Source organism: Lutzomyia longipalpis, chromosome 4 (genome assembly GCF_024334085.1).
Source record: "Lutzomyia longipalpis isolate SR_M1_2022 chromosome 4, ASM2433408v1".
In the NCBI taxonomy this organism is placed as follows: Eukaryota; Metazoa; Arthropoda; class Insecta; order Diptera; family Psychodidae; genus Lutzomyia; species Lutzomyia longipalpis.
In genome coordinates, this window is record NC_074710.1 from 22,266,628 (window position 1) to 22,289,914 (window position 23,287).

Consider the following 23,287-nt stretch of genomic DNA (forward strand, 5'->3'; position numbering starts at 1 on the left):
AACTTTTGGAAGAATGACGGTAAATTGACTGTCTGTGACATAACCTAAAAATTTGTAGTCAAAATTTTCCAAAACCTTAAATTTTTTAAGAATATAAAGTAAAAGATTTTTAACAAAATCGACCCCAAAATAATAAAATTTATTTATGAAATTAGATTTCATGTTAATTTTAAAGGAAATAAAGAAACCATCTTCCTTCAATTTCTTGCTTTGCATAAATGATTGTTTTCCTTGTTTGGGAACTCAAAAAGGTTGAGACATTTTCTTCTTTCATTTTTCTATACGAGAGAATTTATCATTTCACTTGTGAGAGGTTGTCATCCTTCAAGAAAAAAAGACAAGTCTGTTTCCTGGAGATAGCGAGTAGATGAAATGATAGGGATTATGTATTCAAAATTGAGACATCTCTTGTAAAAATTCAAAATCTTTTCCATTTAATTTGTCTTCTTCGCCCCCACCTTCCCAGCCAAGCGTCCCACATATCAGGAAGATCCTTCCCTTCCTGTGGGATTCATCCCGGAAATTATGAGAGACAGAAAATCAACGCAATGTGGGGGAGAAGAAATGATTTTTCATTTACATTTACTTCTCATGGGAATTAGAAGGGGTGTGGGGTGGATTGAGTAGGGGTGGGGATGGTTAGGGTAGCTCTATGAATGTCATCAAGGTGGTAAAGTGATATAAATTCCACAGCATAAATCGGTGCTCAATGGATGGGGAGAAGGCAGTGAGTGTAAATAAAAGTAATTAATGAGACATCCCCCTGTTCGAGACACAATTCACTTCAATTAGCCTAATTTACTGGCTTTCCCGGCACTCACCGTGCGGTGGGTTGTCGTGTCAGTATTTTAATGAATAAAGTGGTGTTAACAACTGGTGCGAATGTGTCCCATTTGGGATGCAAGCATTTATCACTGCCACCTACACACACGTAGCAAAATATCCCATCGCACCTTGCATTCCGCCAATGCGCCTCTCCCTCTCTCTCTCCCCCTTTCCCGGCCCCTGGTACATTTTTCCCACCGCCGCATTTCCCCGAATCCCCCTCATTGCAAGGAAAAATATCCATGATTGATTGCTCTCAAGTACAGCTCTCTATTTGTCAGTAGTCCGCACTTGGGTATTCCCAGGGTGTCTCATCTTCTTTCACCTTTGGTGACAAGAAAGATATCTTAAACCATCACCCTCTACCTACTTAAGGGGGTGACAGGTAGCAAATTTTTATCTCTCAATTGATTGGCGTCAAAATTCAAGCAAGAACTTGAAGATTGGATAAATTTTTGCGCTTTAATGAAAGTTTAAGAGAGTTTTTAAAACTTTTTTTACAACCTTAACCTTCTGTACGCTATGACTAAAATATGCACAGGGGTATGTGACCGACCCCATAGACTTTTTCGCAAATTAAGCAAACTATTTCGGCCAAATGAGCTGTCGGGCGCTCAGAGGGCAACCCTAAATTTGAATTGCTGCCATCGCTTCTCGGTGCGCAGAGCGCCACCCGTGAAATAAATTGTAAGTTCCTTCACGTCAAATGATCATTCATTTGGCTCTTCCGGTTTGACAGAGAAAGAAAAATCACGCGTGGAATTGTGCGATCCATAAAATAATTAATTTGTGCTTTAATGTCATTTTGCATTTTATTTAAAATCAGTTTAAATAGTAAAGACAAAGTAGTAGAAGTTGTGTGTAAAGGAATTTAGTGAGAAATAAAGTTGTGAAGGAGAAAAATCTTGTGCTTTCAATTGCGGCACATTCCCGGAGGAGAACTCCACGTGGCTACCTTGCATTCGTGCGTGATTGCGCCTAGTTTCACGTCGTTTGTCCACCACACCTGCCGTTCGTGACCACCAATTGAAGACAGCGCTCATCAAGGACACAAAAAGTTTTGTCCTCCGGCCGGAAGGTCGAGGATTCTAATCATTTGTTTCTGTCTTTCAAGGTTGGTGGACCACGACATCATTCTTATTGCTTCTCGCTTGCCTATTTTGGGAAGATATTAATTATTACCTGCATATCGTTCAAGGTTGGTGGACCACGACTCCTGCGCTTATTGCTTCTTACGTGCATTTCTGATGGTTTATTAATCTTTGCCTGTGTCTCGTTAAAGGTATGGAATTGCTTACACAACTGCGTGTACATGAGCTTTTTTCGACTTCTTGATGCACCATAAGAATTTTTTTGTCCATTTTACAGACAAAAATTAATTTTTAAATGTATTTTTTAATGATTTTCTATGATTTTTTTTTAGGTTAGAATTGTCGAGAAATGACCAATGACAATGAGAAGAAGAAATGAATAAAGACCGTTGCACTAATTTTTGAATTTCCACTTCTTACTTTTCTTGTGGTGGTCGGAATGACCTCAGATATCTTCCCAGATATCAAAGGGAATTATTTCTAAAAGATTGGCTCTATTCCTCTGAAAATTCCGGAGTAATAGCTCGAAAATAACTCTAGGGTCGGTCACCTACCCCACATGGCATTGCAAAGGTTAATATGGGAAATTTTCCGATGCTAACTAGTGGAAAAGCGATTTTCCGATTGGTTCTTAATACTTTCTTTAAGTTCGACTGATAAAATCTTTGAAATAAATATAAAAAATAATAATAATTTCACATTAAGCTTTTAGTCCAATTTGATCCTAAAGTTAGGCAATTCTTTCACATTCAAAGCTTTTTATGGATATTTTCTTATTTTTCCTTCCATTTTAGATCATTTTAAATGAATTTCATTTGAGACAGAAATAATTAAAATAATGACGTCATAAAATACTACACGAAGTAGTCATGGTGTATCCCTTTGGGGGTATATAAAAGCTCAATTTATTCTAAAGAACACGAGAGAGAGAGAGAGGGGGAGGAAAGTTTTCTCACAACTTGCAAAGTAATTAAAGAAATGTTCCTCGTTGGAAAATTCTTATTCTTGTCTACAGGAAAATTTCCTTCAATAACAATGAAGATTAGGGCACTGGGAGGACACTAAAAAAAGGTAAAACTCAATGATCCATTAAAAATCCCCACATTGGAGACATTCCGAGCGCCATGTCCACGGTAATTAGGTTGGGGGTGGCTTGAGGTGTCGGATGGGTGAGCATCAGAGGTTAAATGAGCGATAAAATGGATGTAGTTTTCAAGTGAATATTTCTTCGAATTCAAGAAAAAGCTCACCAATTTCACCTTCCTCCCTGTTTCCCTTAGATAGAGTGTGTACAACATTTGCTTCCAGCTCAGTTGTCAACATTGATAACAAGCTGAGCTTTTGGGGGGTGGCTGTGAATCCATTCTTCCCCGAGAGGATACAAAGTTGAGGAATTAAATTAACTTTCTTTCTCCTCTTTTTTTTGTCAAAACTTTTGGGTCATTTTCTCGTTGCCAAAGGAATTTTGTGTGAGAAAAATTGTGAAGTCACTTCTTGAATCTCATTCACTAAACTGGCAGAAAGGGGTGGTGGGTGGGATGTTCCAAAAGAAGTCCCCACCCCATCCCGAGAAGGATGGGAAAATGGAGCAGTGAAATTTAGCAATGAAAAGGGGAAATAACGAAGAGAAGAAACAACTTGAAAATGGAGTTCTTTATAGACCCAGAAAAAAGATGGAAGATGGAAGAATATTCTTTTAATAATTTAAGGAAGTCTCTTTAATACAACACGAAGAAAATTCTCCTTCTTCCAACGAACTTCACCTCATTGTGATTCATGCAAGACTTTTTTTTTGTCAAGCTCACCTCTTTTGGATTTTTTTTATTCTCTTCTTTTTTCTTGCTTGTACCCCATTGAGCATACTTCCATCACCCCCCAATGCCACCCAATAGAGGAGCCACAAAGTCAAAGCACTGATGCATGTGAGGATTGCACAATGGAAGAGGAAAAATGTGTAATTTTGCCTTTTTCATTGTACACATAAACCAACCTCCTGATCTAAGGGCAAATTGTTGGCAGCCAGAGAAGAGGGAATTTCTTATGTTTGCCTTCAAGGCCGGAGTACGAAATATGAATGAATAAATTCACATCTCAGTTGGATATTCGCCACACACAGTAGGAAGGATCGCATGTGAAGGCTGTGGCCTCATTGCAATGAAGAGTGCATGAGAGGCGTGAAAATGGAAAATGCTACGAATGCTGCTCTAGATAATGCGAGATAGGGATGATGCAAACGTACACTCAGAGAAAATCAAGCAAAATAATTTGAGAAGGAGAATGTTCATTTTAAGTTTCTTTTATAACACCTAGAAGATTTCACAAAGGACGATTGGAAAGTCTTTAAGAGGATCATAAAAAAACTTAAGCTCTTTTAACTGAAATAATTGTCCAATATCTTTCATCAATGTAGGTACTTCCGTCAAAACTTTGGTCATTTTGACTGATTCATTTGGTTGAAGATATTTGACAATTTTGTTCAGTGAAAGTATTTTGACTAATTCAAATTGTTAAAGTACTCGCACAATATGATTTAACCCTTTCATGTTCTTTGGGTCATACGTAGATCCAAACGTGAAAAAAAATTTTTCGCGAATTTTTATGAATTCAATTGTTTTTATAAGTTAGAAATGCATAAAAACTCACGCAAAAGAGGGCAAATAAGTCGTTTTACCTGAGAAATTTTCTTTTAGAGCATCCATCAAATAAATAAGAAAAAGTGGGGCAAAAAAGTCACTTAGGGGTTTGGAAAAAGCTCAAAATATTATATTTGCTAGCTAGGTAGACTAAAATGATCTGAGAAAGGGTTGTAGGTCAAAAATGAGCTAAACATTTCGCTTTATCTTATGTTTCAAATGGACGCGAAAGGGTTAACTGAATTCTATAAATTTTTCAGAAGAATTCTGGTCGTTTTGACCAACTCAATTTATAGAAGATCGTAGCTGAATGAGCTTTTTTAACTGCTATAGAATCCATTCATAAAATAATTGTTGCTTTTTTGACTGTTTCATTTTGTTATTTTAACCAAACAACTTCTGTTGCTTTGTAGTTGCATATTTGATCAAATAATTTCAGTCCTTTTGACCATTAAGATCTGCATTTTCATCCTTAGTTTTCACCCTTTCATTAATTAAGTCCTGTCAATTTAGCACAAATAATCAGTTATAATAGCTGATATATTTTGCTAAAATGCCATTTCACTGCTTACTTCAGTCATTTTAACCAATTTTTTTCTTTTAAGAGTGACATAATTCTCATTAATTTTTAATTTTTCCTCCTCATCGCTAAAAGCTCAAAAAAGCACAAAATGTGTAAACATTTCTTTTCTCATAGTGTACCATTTAAATATTTTTTTATGCTCCACCAAGAAGTGGAATATGAGAATATGGTGAATGTGTGTGAATGTCTTTCGCAAGAGCACGCGGCAGCCAATAGTTGGAATTCTTCTGTCGACACCAAATACTTCCTCAACCCCCCAGAGCCATGGCACATGTGGGGGGGGGGGGGTGGTGATGAGAATCATGCAGAATGTATGGCATTGGCAAATATTCCTTGCATACACAAAAAGAACTTTCAAATTCTCATTGTCGAAAGGATTCAATCTCTCTCCTCCCTCACACCCTCCTGATATATCCTTTGCGCCTTGTAATGTGATTGTGCAACCATAAAAGGTCCGGAGGTGGTGAATTGGCGGTATGGACAAGAGAAATATTGGCATTGCACTGCGGGCGAAAGAGCACAAAGTGTCGAGAAAGTTGAAAATGTTTCACATTGGCATTTTCCTTTTGGTATTCAAGCTCTTTCTCATCTCACCCGCTCAACACTTTGATGCCATCCGCAAGACGTTGAAATATTTTGCAATATATTCAAAGATAATTCCATGGAATGGCCATTGAAGGTGATTCTCAAAGTTCTCAAATGGCAGAAGAGCTTAAGGAATATTTATTATGAAAAGTATGGCAGGAATATCAGGGACGTAGTCAGAGTCTGTTCAATGGGGTGTTTATTTTTTTAAGGAGAGTTTGTTTATTTAAATAAAATTAAACTAAAAATGAAGGAAAAGAACGACTTAGAAGTCAAACTTAATGAAAAATTGAATAATCAATCAAAATTAACAAGTTCTTGCATTTAAAGTGGCAAATTTTGACAATTTTGTACGATTTTAACGTTTGAAATTTCTAAACTTTGACATTTAGAATGTTTGACTTTTATTTTTCCATATTTTTCTAAATTCGACATAATTTTTTTAATTTGAATTTTTATCTTATTCAAAGTTTGACATTTTGTGAAAAATTCAAATGTTTTTCGTTATTTTATTGTCTCTAATATGAAGATTTATGAAAATTCTAAATATTTGATAATTATTTAACAACGTCTAGCCCCAGACTATAGGAATCCGGAAGGAATCCAACAGCCGTAATCTATAAACAGAAGAAGAACGTTTGTGCTAAACGAGCTGTTTAGCTCCTATTTTTGAGGCGTTTGACGTTTCTTTTCTAACGTTTGACATTTTCTTTCTTTTGTTTAATTATTTTTCTTACACATGAAGTTTATTACCTAACGATTTGTATTTATTTTAAATTTGAAGTTGATTTTCTTTCGCTTGACGTTTATTTTAATATATTTGACACTTTTTCCTAACGCTTGACATTTCTGTTCTGACATTTGACGTTTCTTTGAAACATTTTACATTTCATCCTCAAGGTTTGAAACTTCTTATCTCAGCTCCCTGTAATAGTCAAAATGTCTGAAATTTTGTTATATTATAGGGACCGTCATTAGCTTTCTAACGATAAAAAATTTGAAAATCGATCAAGCCGTTTATTCAAAATGGAGGTCACAATTTCCAATTGAAAATCAGTTATAACTGAAAATCCAATTGAAAATCAGTTATGAAAGCTCTTTAGAAGCCCTATAACTTTCTAAAACTAAGATTATTTTTTATTACTTATTTTAGTAAACCTCGTTTATTAGAGAATAAAAACTGATTCTGCATCATATTCAAAGCCGAATGCAGCATTATTTTTATTTTTCTTCGCATTTTTTTTTGTCTTAAATTCATCTTGGCAAAAATTGGTGTGAAAATCCCATAACCATATTTTCGTTCCAGATGCCCGATACAATTTGGTATATAGCACAAAACTTCTCTCAAGTGTTACATTTTGTGCCAAAGTAGATTTTGCTGATTCGCGCGGAAAAAGAAGGGGGTGGGGGTGTGCGGAAGTTGGCAGCTGTCAACCCTTGGATGGTGGGTTCACATTCCCTCCAGTCGCGATGAAACTCTTCCGGTGACAGATGAGGTAAGAAATGCTTTTTGGGGCGGGTGATGGCAAAAAAGCTTTTGCAAGTACGTGGAGTTGGTTGGACCATTCCCTTAAGAGTACCCTGTGTGCAAAATTGTAGCCCAATTAGGGTACTTTTTTGCACATTGTCTCACAAAATTGATTTCCTCGTGCGTCCCTTTTTTCGAAATACGAATTTAATTTCGGGATGAATAATTTTCTTCCGTCTTTCGGCATTATGAAATTCCACTTCATTTCTTTTGACACTCTCCCACGCCATAGTCAACCCTCGAGACATTTCCCGTCGCATTCTTGCCTGGGGGGCTGCTTGCTAAGGGAAGAAGTTTGGGGCGGAGGGCGCCACACCGATAAGAAATTCTTGATTTGAACACATCAATAATGTTATGCCAAATACTTTTCGGATTGTATATTGTTCTTCCAAGGAGAAAATCATTTTTTTCTTCCCTACTGAAGACAATTCGATTGGAATATTGGTTGGGGGTTGAGATATATGAGTCTATGGGATGATGGAGTTTTCTTGCATTTCTTGGATGTAGGATTGTAGGAATTGTAGGATCTTTATAGTCACAAAAAATTAAACAATAACAATAAATAGTTAAAAATGGTTAAAACTTTCTTTAACAACATTTTAAAAAAAAATGCTGCAAAAAAAAAATCATTTATCCATAAGAATGTGGATTTTAAAAGAAAAATATATAAATTACAGTCAACAGGGGTGAATTGAAGGAAATTTTAGTCAAATTTTAAAGAACTCATTTAACAAATTCTAATATTCGCATAGTAAATGGCTTGATAGTTTGTCAGAATGTTCTAAAAAACGTTTAAATGCAATCCATTTTTTTCCTTTAACTTCTTCTTCCGTTTTTTTTATTCTTTTCTATTTTCAAAATTAAGTTTTATTTATTTTTTTTTTTATTAATTTATCTTTTATATTTTTAAAATGTGGAATGATTTTTTTAGTAAATGAATCAAAGTAAAAAATCGTTAAAAAAGAATTTTTCGTAGTTTTTAAACTACTCGAATTATCGGGAATAATCACTAATAAGTCTGATTATAGATTCTTAAGTTTTTAAGGCTTAAGGTTTCATAAACCAGACTTTAGTTTTTTCTTCAAACTAGGGTTAGATTTTTCTTTATGTTAAAAAAGTAAATAAAGAATTAGAGTTAGAATTAAATTATCTAGGTTAGGCCAAAGATTTTTAGGCAAGAATTAAATTTTTTTAAATCAAATTTTAGTTTCTTAGGTCGGTCTTAAGTTCTTTAGGCCGAGGCTAAGTTTTTCTTGGTTAGTATTTTAGGGTTTTCAGCTAGGTATTCAGAATGCATAAACCCATCTTGTTTAGTTTAGTTAAATTTTGTTAAAAAAAAGTTAAGGCTGGTTTAAGAAACGGACAAAGCCACATTTAATTATTGAATTTAATCATTCAATAATTAATTATCCAATTCGGCATTTTTTGGTAATTTAAACCGATTTAGCTTTCAATAGCTTTCAAATGAACTTTAAAGCCGAAGTTCCTTATTGGTGAGGTAAAGACAGAGAATTTTATGTATTTAGCAAAAAGTTTAAGTTTCATGGTTGTGTTAAATTCCATATTTTAAATTCATTAATGTGTGTTTGGTATTCCCACAAAATATGTGCAGCTTACGAAAAATTCCTTAACCCTCCTAACCCTTGAAGGCTCTTAGATTTCCCATCAAACTTTCATGAAAAATTATCATTATTTTCTTAAAAGTTTTTCAAATTTAGGAACTTTCCAGACTTCAGCTTCCAGTCGTGAAAGGGTTAAAAGCTCTCTATGTATGTATGTAATAGTATAGGTATTTGTTAAGGGAAAGTTTTATGAACTTTCTCCCATGTGCTTCCTCGACGTTCCTCAAATTTCCTCAACATTTTCACGTTTTGCGACAAATTTGCGGAGAACAAAAAAAAAAGAAACAAAATTTCCATCGTTGCGAAACCCCATTTTTGTGGGGGGAGGGAGGTGCGTTTGTGTAAAACTATTAAATTAATGTTGTTAATTTTATGCGATGGCAGCACCCTAATAAATTTGATATGGAAAACCATGCTGTAAAGTTTCCCACTCACCCTCTGCCATTCGCTAAATTTCACCCCTTGTGTCGCCTTATATTGTGGCCGTGTTTCACGATGCTTTTATCGCGTACAATATAATTTCTTCAACTCCAACTTTTCCCCACACACACAGAGTGCTTCACAAATAAAACTTCACCACACCAGGTAAGTGACGTGGGGAAAGGGGGAGCTTGATGTGGGTGGGTGGGTGGTGTGAGGAAATCAAGGCACTTTTGCCTCCAGACATCTACCCAATTTGACTTTGCCCTGCTCTGCCTCCCATTCACATCACTTTTCTGTTGTTGCACGCAGCGTAAAGTGTTAGACAAAGCATAGACTAAATAATCTCTCTGTGTTTAAAATGTAAAGACGGAAAAACTTTTAGTGGGGTACAGTTTAGTTTGAGGCTATCAAAAGTTCTCTAAGTTGTGAATAAAATAAGAATGGGAGTCATGCGTGTTTGATATTTATTTCTTGATTTGCAATAAGAAAAAGCTAAATTAATTTAAAAAAAATTAATTTCTTGTGTTACAGACTTTTATCAAGATATATTACTGGGAGGGAGAAAGGGGGGTGATTATTGTAGGTCAAACAAAGTACGTTTAGTAGGTAGGTTAGTAGGTGAAAATTGAATTTGCTAAAGTAAATTCAATTTCTCTCTAAAAAATGTAGTAAAGTGGTTTAAGAAGATAGAGGCGTAGTAAGAAATATAATCTTGAAGGTATTTTTTTTTGTTGAAAACAAATAATTTTTACTAATTTTTTTTAAGAAAAGCGAAAAAGAAGATAAAAATTCATTTAAAGTTTATTAACGATTATTAAATTCAAATTAGCAGTTTTTCTTAGAATTTCTAACGGTTGACGTTTCTTTTCTTTTCTTTTCAATCTCATAAAGGAATTTCTAATGCTTTTGGTTTATTTTTTTTTCTAACGTTTGATGTCTTTTACTAAAAAAAAGAATTTTTCTTTTTCAATCAGAAGCTAAAAGATTTTTATTGTTCTTCCAGACTCTTTCCATAGCCACTTAGAATAGCTTAGACTGAGCCTTGATTTTTCTTTTTTTAAATCGTAGTTAGAAAAGAAAAATTCCTCCTAACGATGACAGGGCCAAGAGCCCAAACCCACGTTAGAAAACTAAATATTATTTAATCTAAAGGAAGAGATTATATAATAATTTCGAACGTTTAACGTGATTTTTAACGTTTGTTTTTTTTCAAACGTTTTTTATTCTTCTACATGTTTAACACAAAATTATCTCTAGACATTCTTGAAGTCAACCTTCGCAAAAATTAAAAAAAAAGTTCTGCTGGGCAAATTTGGATTGGACTAGTAACGTTAACAATCAATTTAAGAATCATCCTAGTAGATTTGTTACGTTATGAATTTCTTGTCAAAATAGTTTTGACATAATTTTCAATTTTTATTTTGATATCTATTCAAAATAAAATCATCAGCAATGATGGCAACCCCTTAATCAATTAAATAATTAAATAAAATACTTTAATACGCAGCAAGTGCTTTTGCATCCGTACAATTTCCCTCTAAATCCGATCTCTTATTTTTGTTGTCAAATCTGTCCTTTTTCCCCACATTCCTTGTTTTCACCACTCGAATTCACCACCATGATTAACCCGCTTCGAGTGCGCGCCAAATTCAAATAATATATTTTTTTAATAGTTTCTCGAACTTTTGTATTTCCTTTCATCGATAAAGCTAATAGACAGAGCAATTTCTCAAATTTTCCTAAACTCACTTATTATTTAAAAAATAAGTAATTAAATCGAATTCAAATTGAGGAAAGAAAACAACAAAAAATAAAATTATTTTTCTCATTTCAGAACAATTTTTCAGAATTTTCTTTCCACCCTTCCCTTCAATGAAAAAGAAAAAAAAACAACTAAAAGACTCCCCAATGTACGAAGCTAATTCCACGGAGTATTGGGTTGGTTGAAGGCACTCCCGGTCGCTATTACTTTCCTGTCACATTGCATAAAGTTGCAATCAGTAATTCCCTCTGTGCAGTAGACGTGCATGCACGGTTGGATGTCTAATGGAATTAAAAACTTTTAAAAAAATTTTCCACCCAATAAATCAGCATCTGACTCAATTTATCTAATACCCCCTCGACCACCCCCGCCCAGACAGCATAATTGGCTTTCTGCATGGAAAAGTGCATTGATTCAATTACAACGGAGTTCATTTGAATGAGGTGTGCAGAGCTAATTAGGATTTTCCGGTGTCGCGACACCCACCCCTGTTGTCCTTGTTTTATGTACAAAAATGCCCCAAAAGTGGTAGGTCTGCTACGTGGGTATTTAATTAAATAAAATAGGTGGTGAAGAGGTAAAAGCGACACTATAAACGGGAATATAGCGCATTTGTAATATTCATTGCGTCCGCATCATAACCATGACCATGAAAAATTTAATTTAGTCCCCTGTCTGTGTGGCACAGAAGGTCCACGATAGTATGGACTGACAGGGTGTGGGGTACAGGACTCTGTCCGAAATTAGCCATTTACCGCCTTTGCTCCCTTTGAGCTTGGGCATTGTTGCTCATACCTCCAAATTGCGGATACGGCGAAAATGAAAATAGCATAAAACACCCCCCTTGGCCGCACCTTCGTGCATTGTTTTTCGGGCAAAGCACCGGGAGTGGGTGGGTCTGAGAAAAACAAAAGCTAGAATGCGGACAAAAGCGACACTCTCGGTGTGCAGAGAGCTTAAGCCACATCGAATTATCTCAAAGTGTGAAAGAGGCACTGTATATTGAGCTCCACCAGAGAACATCCCCGCACCTTCCCCACACTATATATAAAGCTATCATCGTCTACACGGGGAGTCTATTGCACGTCCTTTAATGGCACAACAGAGTTGGAAAGGTTGTAGTTAATCCAAAGCTATTGAGCTCTAACCAAAATTAGAAGTGAAAATTTTAATATGTCTGATGTAATGCTGATTTAGACGAGAAATGTCATCAAAATAAAAAAAAATTTGAGGTGATTTTATGAAAAATTCAATGCGGATTTAGATAAGAAACTTCTGAGAAAAATTAATTGATTTATTAGTTACTAGTGTCTCATTTCGACGAGTACTGTCAAAAAAATGAAATTGAAAGAAATAAGAAAAAAATATTATTTTCGAAAAGAAAATATTAGTAAAAAATAAAATTTTTAATTGCAATTTTATGTCAATTTTATGCTTGATGTACTTTTTTCGACGAGAAATGACTGATGAATAAAAAACGATTAACTACGATTAAATCCTGACAATATGTTTACTGACTTAGAAATCAGTCAATTAATTTTATGAAACTAAAATCCATTACTAATATGTCTGATTTGTCGTGCTCTCGTTGAGAAATGTCAGAAAAAAAATATAATGCAATTTTTATTCATAGGCTTATTTGATGCTATTATTCGACCAAAAAAGTAAATGAAATATAAAATTACTCTATCAAATTTAATATTGTTCAATATGATATTGTGTTTATTTAGACGAGAAATGTCAGAGGAATAAAAGTGTGATTTTATTAGTTGATTAATTTTATGCTTTTTTCGACCAATAATTTCATTGGAATATAATATTTCTTTATGGCCATTTAATGTTGTGCAAAATTCGACGAGAAATGTCAGAAAGTTAAAAGTAATGAGATTTAATTTATAGATTAATCTAGTGCCATTTCTCGACCAATAATGTCAATGAAATATATAAAAAATTAAAATTTCATGCCAATTAATTTTGACGTATTATTGTGCTGTTTTAGACGAGAAATGTCAGTGTAATACAAAAGTATTTTTATGCAATTCAGTATTCATTTGTAACGTATTACTCATTGATGATTTCGACGATTAATGTCAGCGGAATGGGTCCTTCCAAATATAATTTTTTAGACGAAAAATGTCAAAAGAATAGCATTTTTACCGACGAGAGAAATGCAAAAAAGAATATTTTCGGCGATTTGAGAGGTGCATCATAGAATTTTTTAAATGCAAAGCTTTCTCTATTACTTTCAGATTAATATTTTGTTGTATTGTCTGTATGTATGACAGGAAGAGCTTTTTTAGTCTTTCTTTTTAGTTTTTTAGGGGGTAACTCTACAGTAGTAACGTGCACCATACTATTGGGGATTGAGTTTGCAATTTTCTCATTTGTTATGTTGCACTTACCTAAAACGACCAGCTTAACTGGTCGGGCGTTCTCTACGTATCCTCTGGCATTTTTCGCCTCACACTGCCACTTGCCATCGTCTTCCAGCATAACATTCGTAATTGTTAATCCGCCTCTGGGCTCTCTTATGAAACGATAATCGTTCGTCGGCCGAGAATTTCTGTCCATTGTGTGCACTATCTGTGAACGAGAGGAGATAGAACTTAAATAGAAGGAAGGAGAGAGAGCTTACACATCTGGGAATATTGTACAACACCACCATCCCATTGAACGGGAGGAAGGAGTTTCTCTTTGCCAGATAGTTTTATGATTAGGATGGAGGATGAAGGAGGGAGGCTTGCTGCATCAACACACATCGACTCAATACTGTATCAATTGCACCATAAAACGAAGAAGGATGTGTGCAATAGAGGTTCATCATTCATGAATCGGCTTTGGATTTCTCTTCTTCACCAAATGATAGATACTTTAACACCGATTTAGACACCATCTATATAATACTTTGTTGAACTTTGTGGGGATACATATATAGATTAAAATATACAGTTGATACATTAAAGGAGGGGAAGTCTTCTTGAATTAACATTTCAATAAATCGGAACAATCTCCATTTCACACACACTAAATTTTAATTAAAGCTCCTACGAAGATCCTGAAAGGAAAGGATTATTTTCCTTTAGGCTTTTGATGTAGTAGATTCTCAAGGATATTATGCAAAAAGGACTAATGAAACATATCTCTAAAACCAGAATCATTTTTCCTAAATTATTAGTTTTTAAGTCTGATAAAAGACTCAAGAAAATATAGATCCTTTTTCAAGGGAAATGAAGGGAAAACATCGAATTTTTCTAAGGACAAAAATCATTTTTTTTAAAAAATAATTTTCTTTCAGAAACTCATTTAAAGAAAGAAATAAAATGTCAAAATCGTTAGATTTATCCCAGAATACAAAAATCTTATATAACTGAAGAATTGTAAGGTAAGAAAAGATAAAATTTTTATCAGAATCAACTCCATAATTTAAATTTTTCTTTGCAACTTAGGGTGAGATTCACTAGTAAGACAATCTTAAAATTTCTTAAACACGTCTTAAATTTTCTTTATTAAAAATTAAGATTTATTTTTTTTTAATATTCCTTAAGTTTTCAAAGTTTTCTTAAGTGAAAGCTAAGATTTCTTAAGTCAGACTCAATCGGGCTGATTTGTCGAAGATTTCTTTTTTAATCTTTTCGGTCAAAATATGCATTTAGCCCGATTTAGACTGACTTAAGAAAATTTGAAATTTACTTAAGAATACTTCGAAAATCTTCAGTTTTTTTTTAAAGAACATTTAAGAAATCTTAGAAAATTAAAAGAAAATCTTTAGAAATCTTCTAAAAAATCTTAAGAACTCTTAAATTTCGCGTAAGAAAACGTTTTTTATTAAGTTTCTTTTAAGAAGGTTTAAGAAATGGAAATGTTAGGCCTTATTTAGCGCCCAAGGAACCCCTGAAACTCGCTTGAAATCTTGTTTCAGTACAATATTCAAAGATTTCAAGGGATTCTTGGTCGCTAAATAAGGCCCGTTGTGGTTTATTTCAAAAACTACAAATTTTGTAAGAAATTCACGGAAAAAAGAGTCTTAAAGCTTAAAATATCAAGTTGTTGTCTAACCTTTTACTATTTCAAAGCAACAAAGTAAGATAGTGGTGCGTATTACTTTCTTTTCGGAAGAAATTTTCCTGGTTAGAAGTTTCATTTGCAGAGGAAGAAAAAAAAAGAAGTTGAAAGACTTTCATCCCAGCACGTGTATGCGGAAACTATTCAGAGGATTATATGCGATTAAATTGTTTTCCATTCGTTAGATTTGGAGTCTGCTGAATGCAGAATGAGAAATTACAACTCACACAGTGGGTGGCAATGCGAAATTCATCGAGAAGAAAACTTTTGGGGGATAATTTTCCTTCCATCCATCCCACAAATTCGCCCCAAATTCACGTGATATTTGTACTTTTTGTGTATATATAAAAGAGTGGTGGGTGGGAAAAGTTAGTTAGCGAAGAGCGAAGCCATGAAAAGCCATTTGAAGATGAAACTTTATCAAACTGAAAGCCATCGTGACAGAAAATTGGGACTTTTCAGGCTCACAAAACTATATATGAATACAAAGAATATATACTTTACTATATATTTGTATATAGGAGACCGACCGTTATGTTGTGCATTGCTTTAAATATTTAAATTCATATTAAATGTGGCGTAAAAGTTTTTTAAAGCGAAGGACAATATGGCCGTTTCCTAATTCCACGATGATTCTCTTAATGAGAACTTTTCCTCTCCGAGCTTTTTCTCCATACGCTTCTGCTGAAAAAAAAAAGACGCCGCTGCTGCTTTAAAAGCTCATTTTGTCCTTTGCTTTCGCATTTCCCAAAGTCAGAAAGCTATTTTAAGTTTCTGCCTCCCCCCCCACATCATCTTCCGGCACAGTCAGAGCTCTCAAGAGGAAACTTTTCTCCGGGTTTTATGACTAAAATTTGATTTCAACTCTCACAAAATAAAGTGAGACGACCAGTCAAATGCAATAAATAGGGAGTGGCAAACACACAAAAAAAAACTTTTTAAATTTAACATGGGGGAAGTTTCTTGAGAAATGATAACATTAAACACCTTAAATGTCAGCTGCAGGAGCAACTTTATTGCTCTTCACAGGAATCCCAGCATTTACAATTTGGGGAAAGGGGGATGCGGCGATGGTGTAAGAGTACTACCCCAATTAGAGATGGAAATTTATGAAAATGTATTTTTCAACTTGGTTGGAATTTTTTTTCCTTCTAATGTGTGTGTGGAAGAATTCTTTTTGCTATTTTACAGTCTCAGACAAGAGGAAAATTTCTTGGAAAATTATCACTCTTATTCGAAGAATTGAGAACTTTAGGAGAACTATTTTTTTAAACTTTGTGTTTTGAATTTTTTTTACGTAAATTCTTTTAAAAAGACACAACATATTAGAAAAACAATATGAACGAAAGAGGAACATTTTATTTTATTTATTTATTTTTTTTTTAAATATAAAGAGGATTAGATTTTATTGTTTATTTGTCTGTTTGTTTGTTTATCCGTTTTTTTCTTTCTTTGTTAATTGGTCAGTAAGTTTGTTTGTGTGCTTACAATTTTATGTTTGTTTGTCTGCTTGTTCGCTACTTAACAGCTTACTAGATTTGTCTGGATTCTTTATTGCTAACGTCTGTCCGTTTTTCTGTTTGTTTATCCGTTTTATCTATTTGTCCGTTTTACTCTCAGAATATCCTAATCCAAAGGCTTCGATGTATTTTTCTAGCTAAGAATATATAGATTAGATTTCTCCTTCTCCAAAACTTTTCACCCTAAACTACATATGACTGAATTTTCTTCAAAGAAAACATCTGAATATCTTTTCTTTTCGTTTTTATTTTATTTTATTTTATTCAAAAGATGAAAGATTATTAAAAGAAAATCAATAAAAGTAAATGAATTTATTCAATTTACCTAACTTAAAGTTTCAATAAGGAATAAAATAATTCCAAAGGAAAGTCAATCATAACGCGTCCAGTTATTAGAGTTGGTATACCACAACGCGGATGGGTCAGTCTATGCGTTGTAATTTAATTTGTAAGTAGGATTAGTAGGCAAAGTTGATTTTTTTTATGAAATTCATCAATATGAAAGATAAAAATGCTCATATCTGAAGTTCTATAAGACCTATAGAAAATTCTTGACTAGTTTTGGAAAGGTATTAAAATAGGCTATAAATTGACATAAATTTCAATAATTTTCAAAGTCACATCTAGAACAAAAATGGCGGTTTTTTGTTTCACCAAAACAGTTTTTTGCACTTTTTGTCCTCAAGAAATGGTTATAGAGGTTTCTGATGTTCTAGAAAGTTGTAGAGAATTGCAAAACCTTTAATTTAATACCAAGATGAGCAAAATCGGGCAAGCGGTTCAGGAGATATGGCTCTTACAACTTTTCAAATTCAAGAATTTTTCAAATGGCTATATCTTCTAAACGGCGACATAGATTTTCTTCATTTTCGGACTGGTGAAAGATATTGACTTAGGCTACAACATATCAAAATTTAAAAGAAATCGATGATGGGGATTCGGAGATATTGCCCTTTAAAGTTAGGCAATTTTTGTTTTTGATTTTAGCGCCTCTTGCGGATATTTTTGGAACTAGGAATGTTTTAGACAGTTGTAGAGCTTCTTGAAACCTTTCATTTGATACCAAGACGGTCAAAATCGGTCAAGCCGTTCTCGAGTTATATCGAAAAAACACTTTTTGCTTTAGACCGCCATATTTGCTTAACCGCTTGACCGATTTTCAAGTATGAGTTATCGATGAAAACATCTCACTGAGCACTACAACATACTAAAGTTTCAGACCTCTAGCTATAAGGAAACTGGTTGACAGTATTTCAAAATGGCGGATGGCGGCCATCTTGGATTTTGAAAATGCAAAAAAATTAAATTTTACACCCACATTTCTATAGAAAACTTCAAACCTGAAGGCTCTATCTCTCACCGTTCTCGAGATATAAGGCAAAGTTTAGAGTCCCGGACGGCAGGACGGCAGGACGGCAGGCCGGCCGGATCAAAAATTTTCCACCACCATTTTCATAATGTGGGATGTCTAAAACGTGCTCATACCAAGTTTGAGCCCGATCTGAAGTGGTCGGTTTTTCCGACGATTACAATACTTGGTATGCCACGATTGTGGTATACCAACTAATTACGTAGACAAGGAGACCCCCCAATGCTGTTGTACCACCACCCCCATTGCAGAGGTCTGTGTGACAGGTCTCGCATGTAGAATAGCCCGTGTACTTGGCAACATCGGATTCGCAGTAATTGTGTCCTCCGCAGTTTCTTATCGTCACATTCCTCCTGTCGACTGAAAGAAAAGTATATAGCAAACGACGAGACAAGGTTAGGGGTGGGATTTGCCGTGAGTAGAGCGAACCCCTCGTCTGGGTGAGGGGTTCAATTGATTGCTCATTACTTGTCTGAGTTGCCGTGTAGCACACGTCGCTGTAGAGTTCACCGAAGGCAAACTTGCAGTCAATGGAGTGGGTACGCCTGAGGCTACCTGGGTCTGAGCATGGATGTCCCTCATCTCCGCTGCACACGTAGCACCTCAACGAAGTAACTGAGAGAAATAATTTTCGGGGGACATTTACACAGGAAGGCTAATAGAGAAATTATTACGTGTGGGCTCCTTCGAGGCGCCATTACAACCGAAATTACCACTTGAAATCCCGAGACACATTGACACTAAAAGAATCCTCCAATCAGCCATCGTTCCAGCATTGAATTAAAGTCAATAAATTTCCCTTCACGGTGAATTGATGAGGACTAATTTATTCACACTGAAACTGTCGTGATTTTTAGGACTCCCCCGCATACGCGAGAGCTTCTCTCCGCGATAGAGTGCGATAAGAATGATTAATTTGGAATGAGAATTATTTTCGTTATGGCTGATAAATCACATTATTGAAGCATTTTTCGGTGTTATTGTTGATAAATCAGTGACAATATGCTTTGCGGGGAAGTCAAACATTGCGGACTTCTGCCACCAATCAATATTATAATATCTAAAATACTATCTCCTGTCGAATTGTGACTAATTCTCATAATATTCATTCATTATCGCGCATCAAATAATTTCAATATGATTAACAATCCAATTAATATTTTAACTCATTCCCAACGGGACGTCATCCTACTCTATTTTATTAATGAATTGAATTAGGGGATATATTGGGGACAATTTTTGACGTAAAGGGTTCCTGACAAGCTCTATAAATAGCATTGACGTATTTTTCTTAATATCTGAGTGAAAAAAATCATTGATTCCATGAAATAGAAATTTTACTTTTATTAGACAAATATCTGGCAAATATTGGCCAAAAATTGAGCAAAAATTTAGTAAATGTTGAACTTGTTTTTTTAATTGACTTTAAGTAATTTATTAAGATCAGTAAGTTATTTGATGAAGTAACAAATCCGTCCTTAATTGTTATTCATGTTGGTCCGCTTTCGAAGAAGTATCGGAGGGCTTTAGTGATACACCACAACGTGAGGGCAATTTTTAAAATAGAAATATATAAAAAATAAAACTAAATTGATCAATGTGTAAAATTTTGATAATTTTTCTACTTAATTTGAATACATTTTGAATGCTTTGATTAAAAACTGAATGAAGAACGATAAAATGGATCAAAACGAATGATTTTAGAGTCAAAGTCAACAAATAACATTGAGAATACCAGTTAACGGCTATTATTGATTCAAATTAAAAGTTCGACAATTTATTTTTGTAATTCTAACGTTAAATGATCATTTTTAACGTTTGGGTATTGGACTAGTCTTAAAAATTCAGTTTCTGACGTAAAATGATTTTTTCTCACACTTGACATTACTTTTCTAACGTTTGATATTTCTTTTGTAAAGTTTTAAGTTTTTTTAATTATTGTTTGACATTTTTCAAGTCTCTTTTGCTTTTTTTCCAACGTTTGACGTTATTTTTCAAATTTTGGCTGATATACAAAATTTTTACTTTATTTTCCAATAAAATCAACGTTTTCTAACGTTTAGAGTGTCTCCTTTTAATCATTGACATCTCTTTGCTAACGTTTCACGTTAATTTTATAACAATTGCCATGTGAAATATTAGCAATTCGGTTTTGAATATTTAACATGCCTTTTTATTAATTTGTCATTCATTTTCTAACGTTTGACATTACTTTTCTTCGGGTTTGACGTTTAGTTTGTAAAGATTTTCGTTTCTCTTCTAGTACTTGACAATTATTTTTCAAAGTGTTGACGTATTTTTTTAAAACTTTTTTTTCTTGTAACGTTTCTCTGTTCTTTTTCAATCGATTTGTAATTTCTTTTCTAACGTTTGACAATCTTCTTTTAAAATTGTTTTCATCTATTTTTTTGCCTAGGAATATTTTTTTTTACCTCCAATAAAGAAAACCTTGAACTGTCCAAGCTTTAACACCCTAGCTACCCCTTTTCCACCCATCTTGGTCATCTTACCACATGCAACCTTTACGTTGAAAATACATTGAATTTGAAGGGTTAAATGAATGTAATTTTATCCACGACGAAACTTCTCCACAACATCCTTTTCAATTCCCTTTACTCCTGCGTTAAAGTCCATCATCATGACGACGGAAGACGTAACCGCAAATCGGTAACTTTTTTACTCCATGATGTGTAGGTACTCTTGGAGCATTTGAAATAACATTTCCACTTTGTGTTGCAATTTACGATGAGGGACTTTTATTTGCATAATGCATGGAAACCATCAGTCCGTTTGTGTATACATATGCTGTGTATGTATATAATCGTTAATGGAAGAGTAAACGAATCCACTTTTGACTCTTTTTTTTTCCCTTTGCTCGGCTTCAGGAGCAATTCTACCGGAAAAGTGAGTGACTGTGGCAAGGAGGAAATGCACGAGGAGTGGATGAGGGAGGAGATGAATGTGTGTGGTTCGCATATTCGATGGCATTTGCTGGAGAGGGGGAGTTGGGGTTTTTTTTGTGAACAACGCATGAGGAAAAGAATTGGAAGCATTTTCCATTCCGATGGCTAACATTCACTAAATCTCTAATTGACCACCAATTGCTCGAAACTGAGAACTGAATCATTTGCATTTTAATGGAAGGAATGTGAAAGGAGTAAATGTAACTTATGGTCTGGTTAGCTTATCATTATTCTCAAAGAATTTAATTTTTTTAAGGAACGATCCATATTTTTTTATTCTCTTAAAATTATTTTAATAAACATTTTATTATTTTGAATAATCCGAATCTAATTAACGAATAATCCGAATCCGAATAATCTGAATCTTGACGAACAATCTAATTCTCTTCGAATAATCTGAATTTTGACGAATAATCTGATTCTTATCGAATAATCCGAACCTCGACGAATAACCAAAATTTTGAATAATCCGAATCTAATTGACCGAATGATCCGAACACAGATAAACACTCCTTGGTGTATTCTGAATTCGCCAAACAAATCAAGAATTTTCCATTGCAAACAGCTGAAAAGGAAGTCAAAAGATTTGCCCAAAAATGCAAACAATGACGTCATTACGTGTTTTCATTAAAATCTTTGCATGTATGAAACATTTGTGCTAATGTTTCATCGATTATTTTGAAAATGTTTCAAAAAAATATGTATTTTAGAAATACCTCCACAAATCATTGATGAAACAAAACACGTAGAGAGAAAAGAAAACACGTAGTGACGTCATTGTTTGCATTTTTGAGCAATTATTTTGAGATTCTTTTCAGCCTTTTCAGCAGATTTCAGTGAAAAATTATTGACTTGTACAGCGAAGTCTGAATAGAATCCTTTTCATCCGTTTAAATTTGTATTGCAGCAAAAAAAGATAAAATCAGAAAATCCGCCGAGAATTTTATTTGATGAGTGTTTTGGCAATTATTCCCTCATTTTGCCCATAAGAATGTCAAGATTCAAATCACTTCTGGCAGTTTATTGTGCACAGAGTGTTGAGGCGCGATGTGTATGTAGTGCAATAAAATGGGAAGAAGAACAAGAACAATAAAATTCCTCCTCTCAGTGTGACTCGAAAGTTGACTTTTGTTGGAGCACAACTAACTACCCAACAATAGTTTTCTTGGGTGCAAACTTTTCGGTGGATTGCGATTAATAAACAAGAGACAAGGAGGATTATGTTTATTGCATAGACTTATCCTCCTGCTTGCCTTTTGTTTGCCTGCGGCGGAGAGCTTTCGAAAACTTTGCAAATTACGCTGAGCTTTTCTCTGGAGTTGGGGTGAAGGGAGGGGTGGGTTGGCAAATGGAAGGTCCTTCACATTTTCTTTGTATTCAATCTACGTAACATTGAATGAAGCTTACCTGGTCATCGCGAGACCAAATACTGCTAACAATGTCCATGTCAACCTCACAATTGACCTTTACTTCGGAATGTTGCTCCGCATAGACAATGGACACCTCACCTTGGTGCTCATCGTCAAATGGACCCCGAATAATGGGTCTCAATGGTAGGGCTTTGGGTTCGTCACTCAGGAAGGCGTCCACATTGCGCTCCTGAAGCTTCTCCTTGGCATCTTCGGCGACCACATCGACCACCTCTTCGCCGCCATCGCCGGCAATTATGATGATCTGTTCGCCCTCATCGATGACCCCACCGGCTTCTATGCTCACATCGGCCGCCCTATGGTGGGGCTTGGTCGTATTGGCGACATGTGAGCCAGGTGTGGCGGAAATAGTGGCAGTGGTGGTAGTTGTGGTGGCGGAAGAGATGGAAGAGTAAATGGAACTTGTGCTAATTCTTTCCTTATCACTACTATCACGTTTGTTACCATCGGATGAAGCAGGTGCGCCTACGAATAAAACATCAACGAATTACTCTAATTAACTCACTGAACTCACTTTTTTTAGTGAAATCTAAGAGTTTCTGAAAGACTTCTTGACTAGGGTCTTATTGTTACTGATTTTTTTTCGTAAAACGGTTCAGAAATCTTTGAAGATTTCTTGATGTTCTGATAAGACAAGACTAATAGAAGCTCCAAAGATTTTTCTAATTAACAAGTTATAACAATTCCTGAATTATTTGACCCAAGGAGTTTAGAATGAAGCCGTTCTGGCCTGGAAGTTCAGGCGTTACAGAAGGCTCCTTCAATTTTTTTTTAGAAAAGCTGGTAAGAAATTTAAGAAGAATTCCTAATTCTCTGGCCTGATCAATAAAGTATCTTGAAACCGTTTTGATAGTCTTGTAACCGGTTAGTTTTTAAAGCGCTCCTGAGTAT

At 34.6% G+C, this 23,287-nt stretch overlaps 1 protein-coding gene across 2 annotated transcripts in view; it reads right to left on the reverse strand.

Annotated features, from left to right (window-relative positions):
- LOC129794946 (uncharacterized) overlaps positions 1 to 23,287 on the reverse strand; it is a 271,489-nt gene that overhangs the window by 63,489 nt on the left and 184,713 nt on the right. For both annotated transcript variants that reach the window (XM_055835884.1, XM_055835883.1), the window contains exons 4-5: positions 22,374 to 22,861; positions 13,455 to 13,635 (exon numbers count right to left, since the gene is read on the reverse strand). In XM_055835884.1, the coding sequence (XP_055691859.1) occupies positions 13,455 to 13,635; positions 22,374 to 22,861 (669 nt within the window). The remainder of the gene's footprint in view (positions 1 to 13,454; positions 13,636 to 22,373; positions 22,862 to 23,287) is intronic.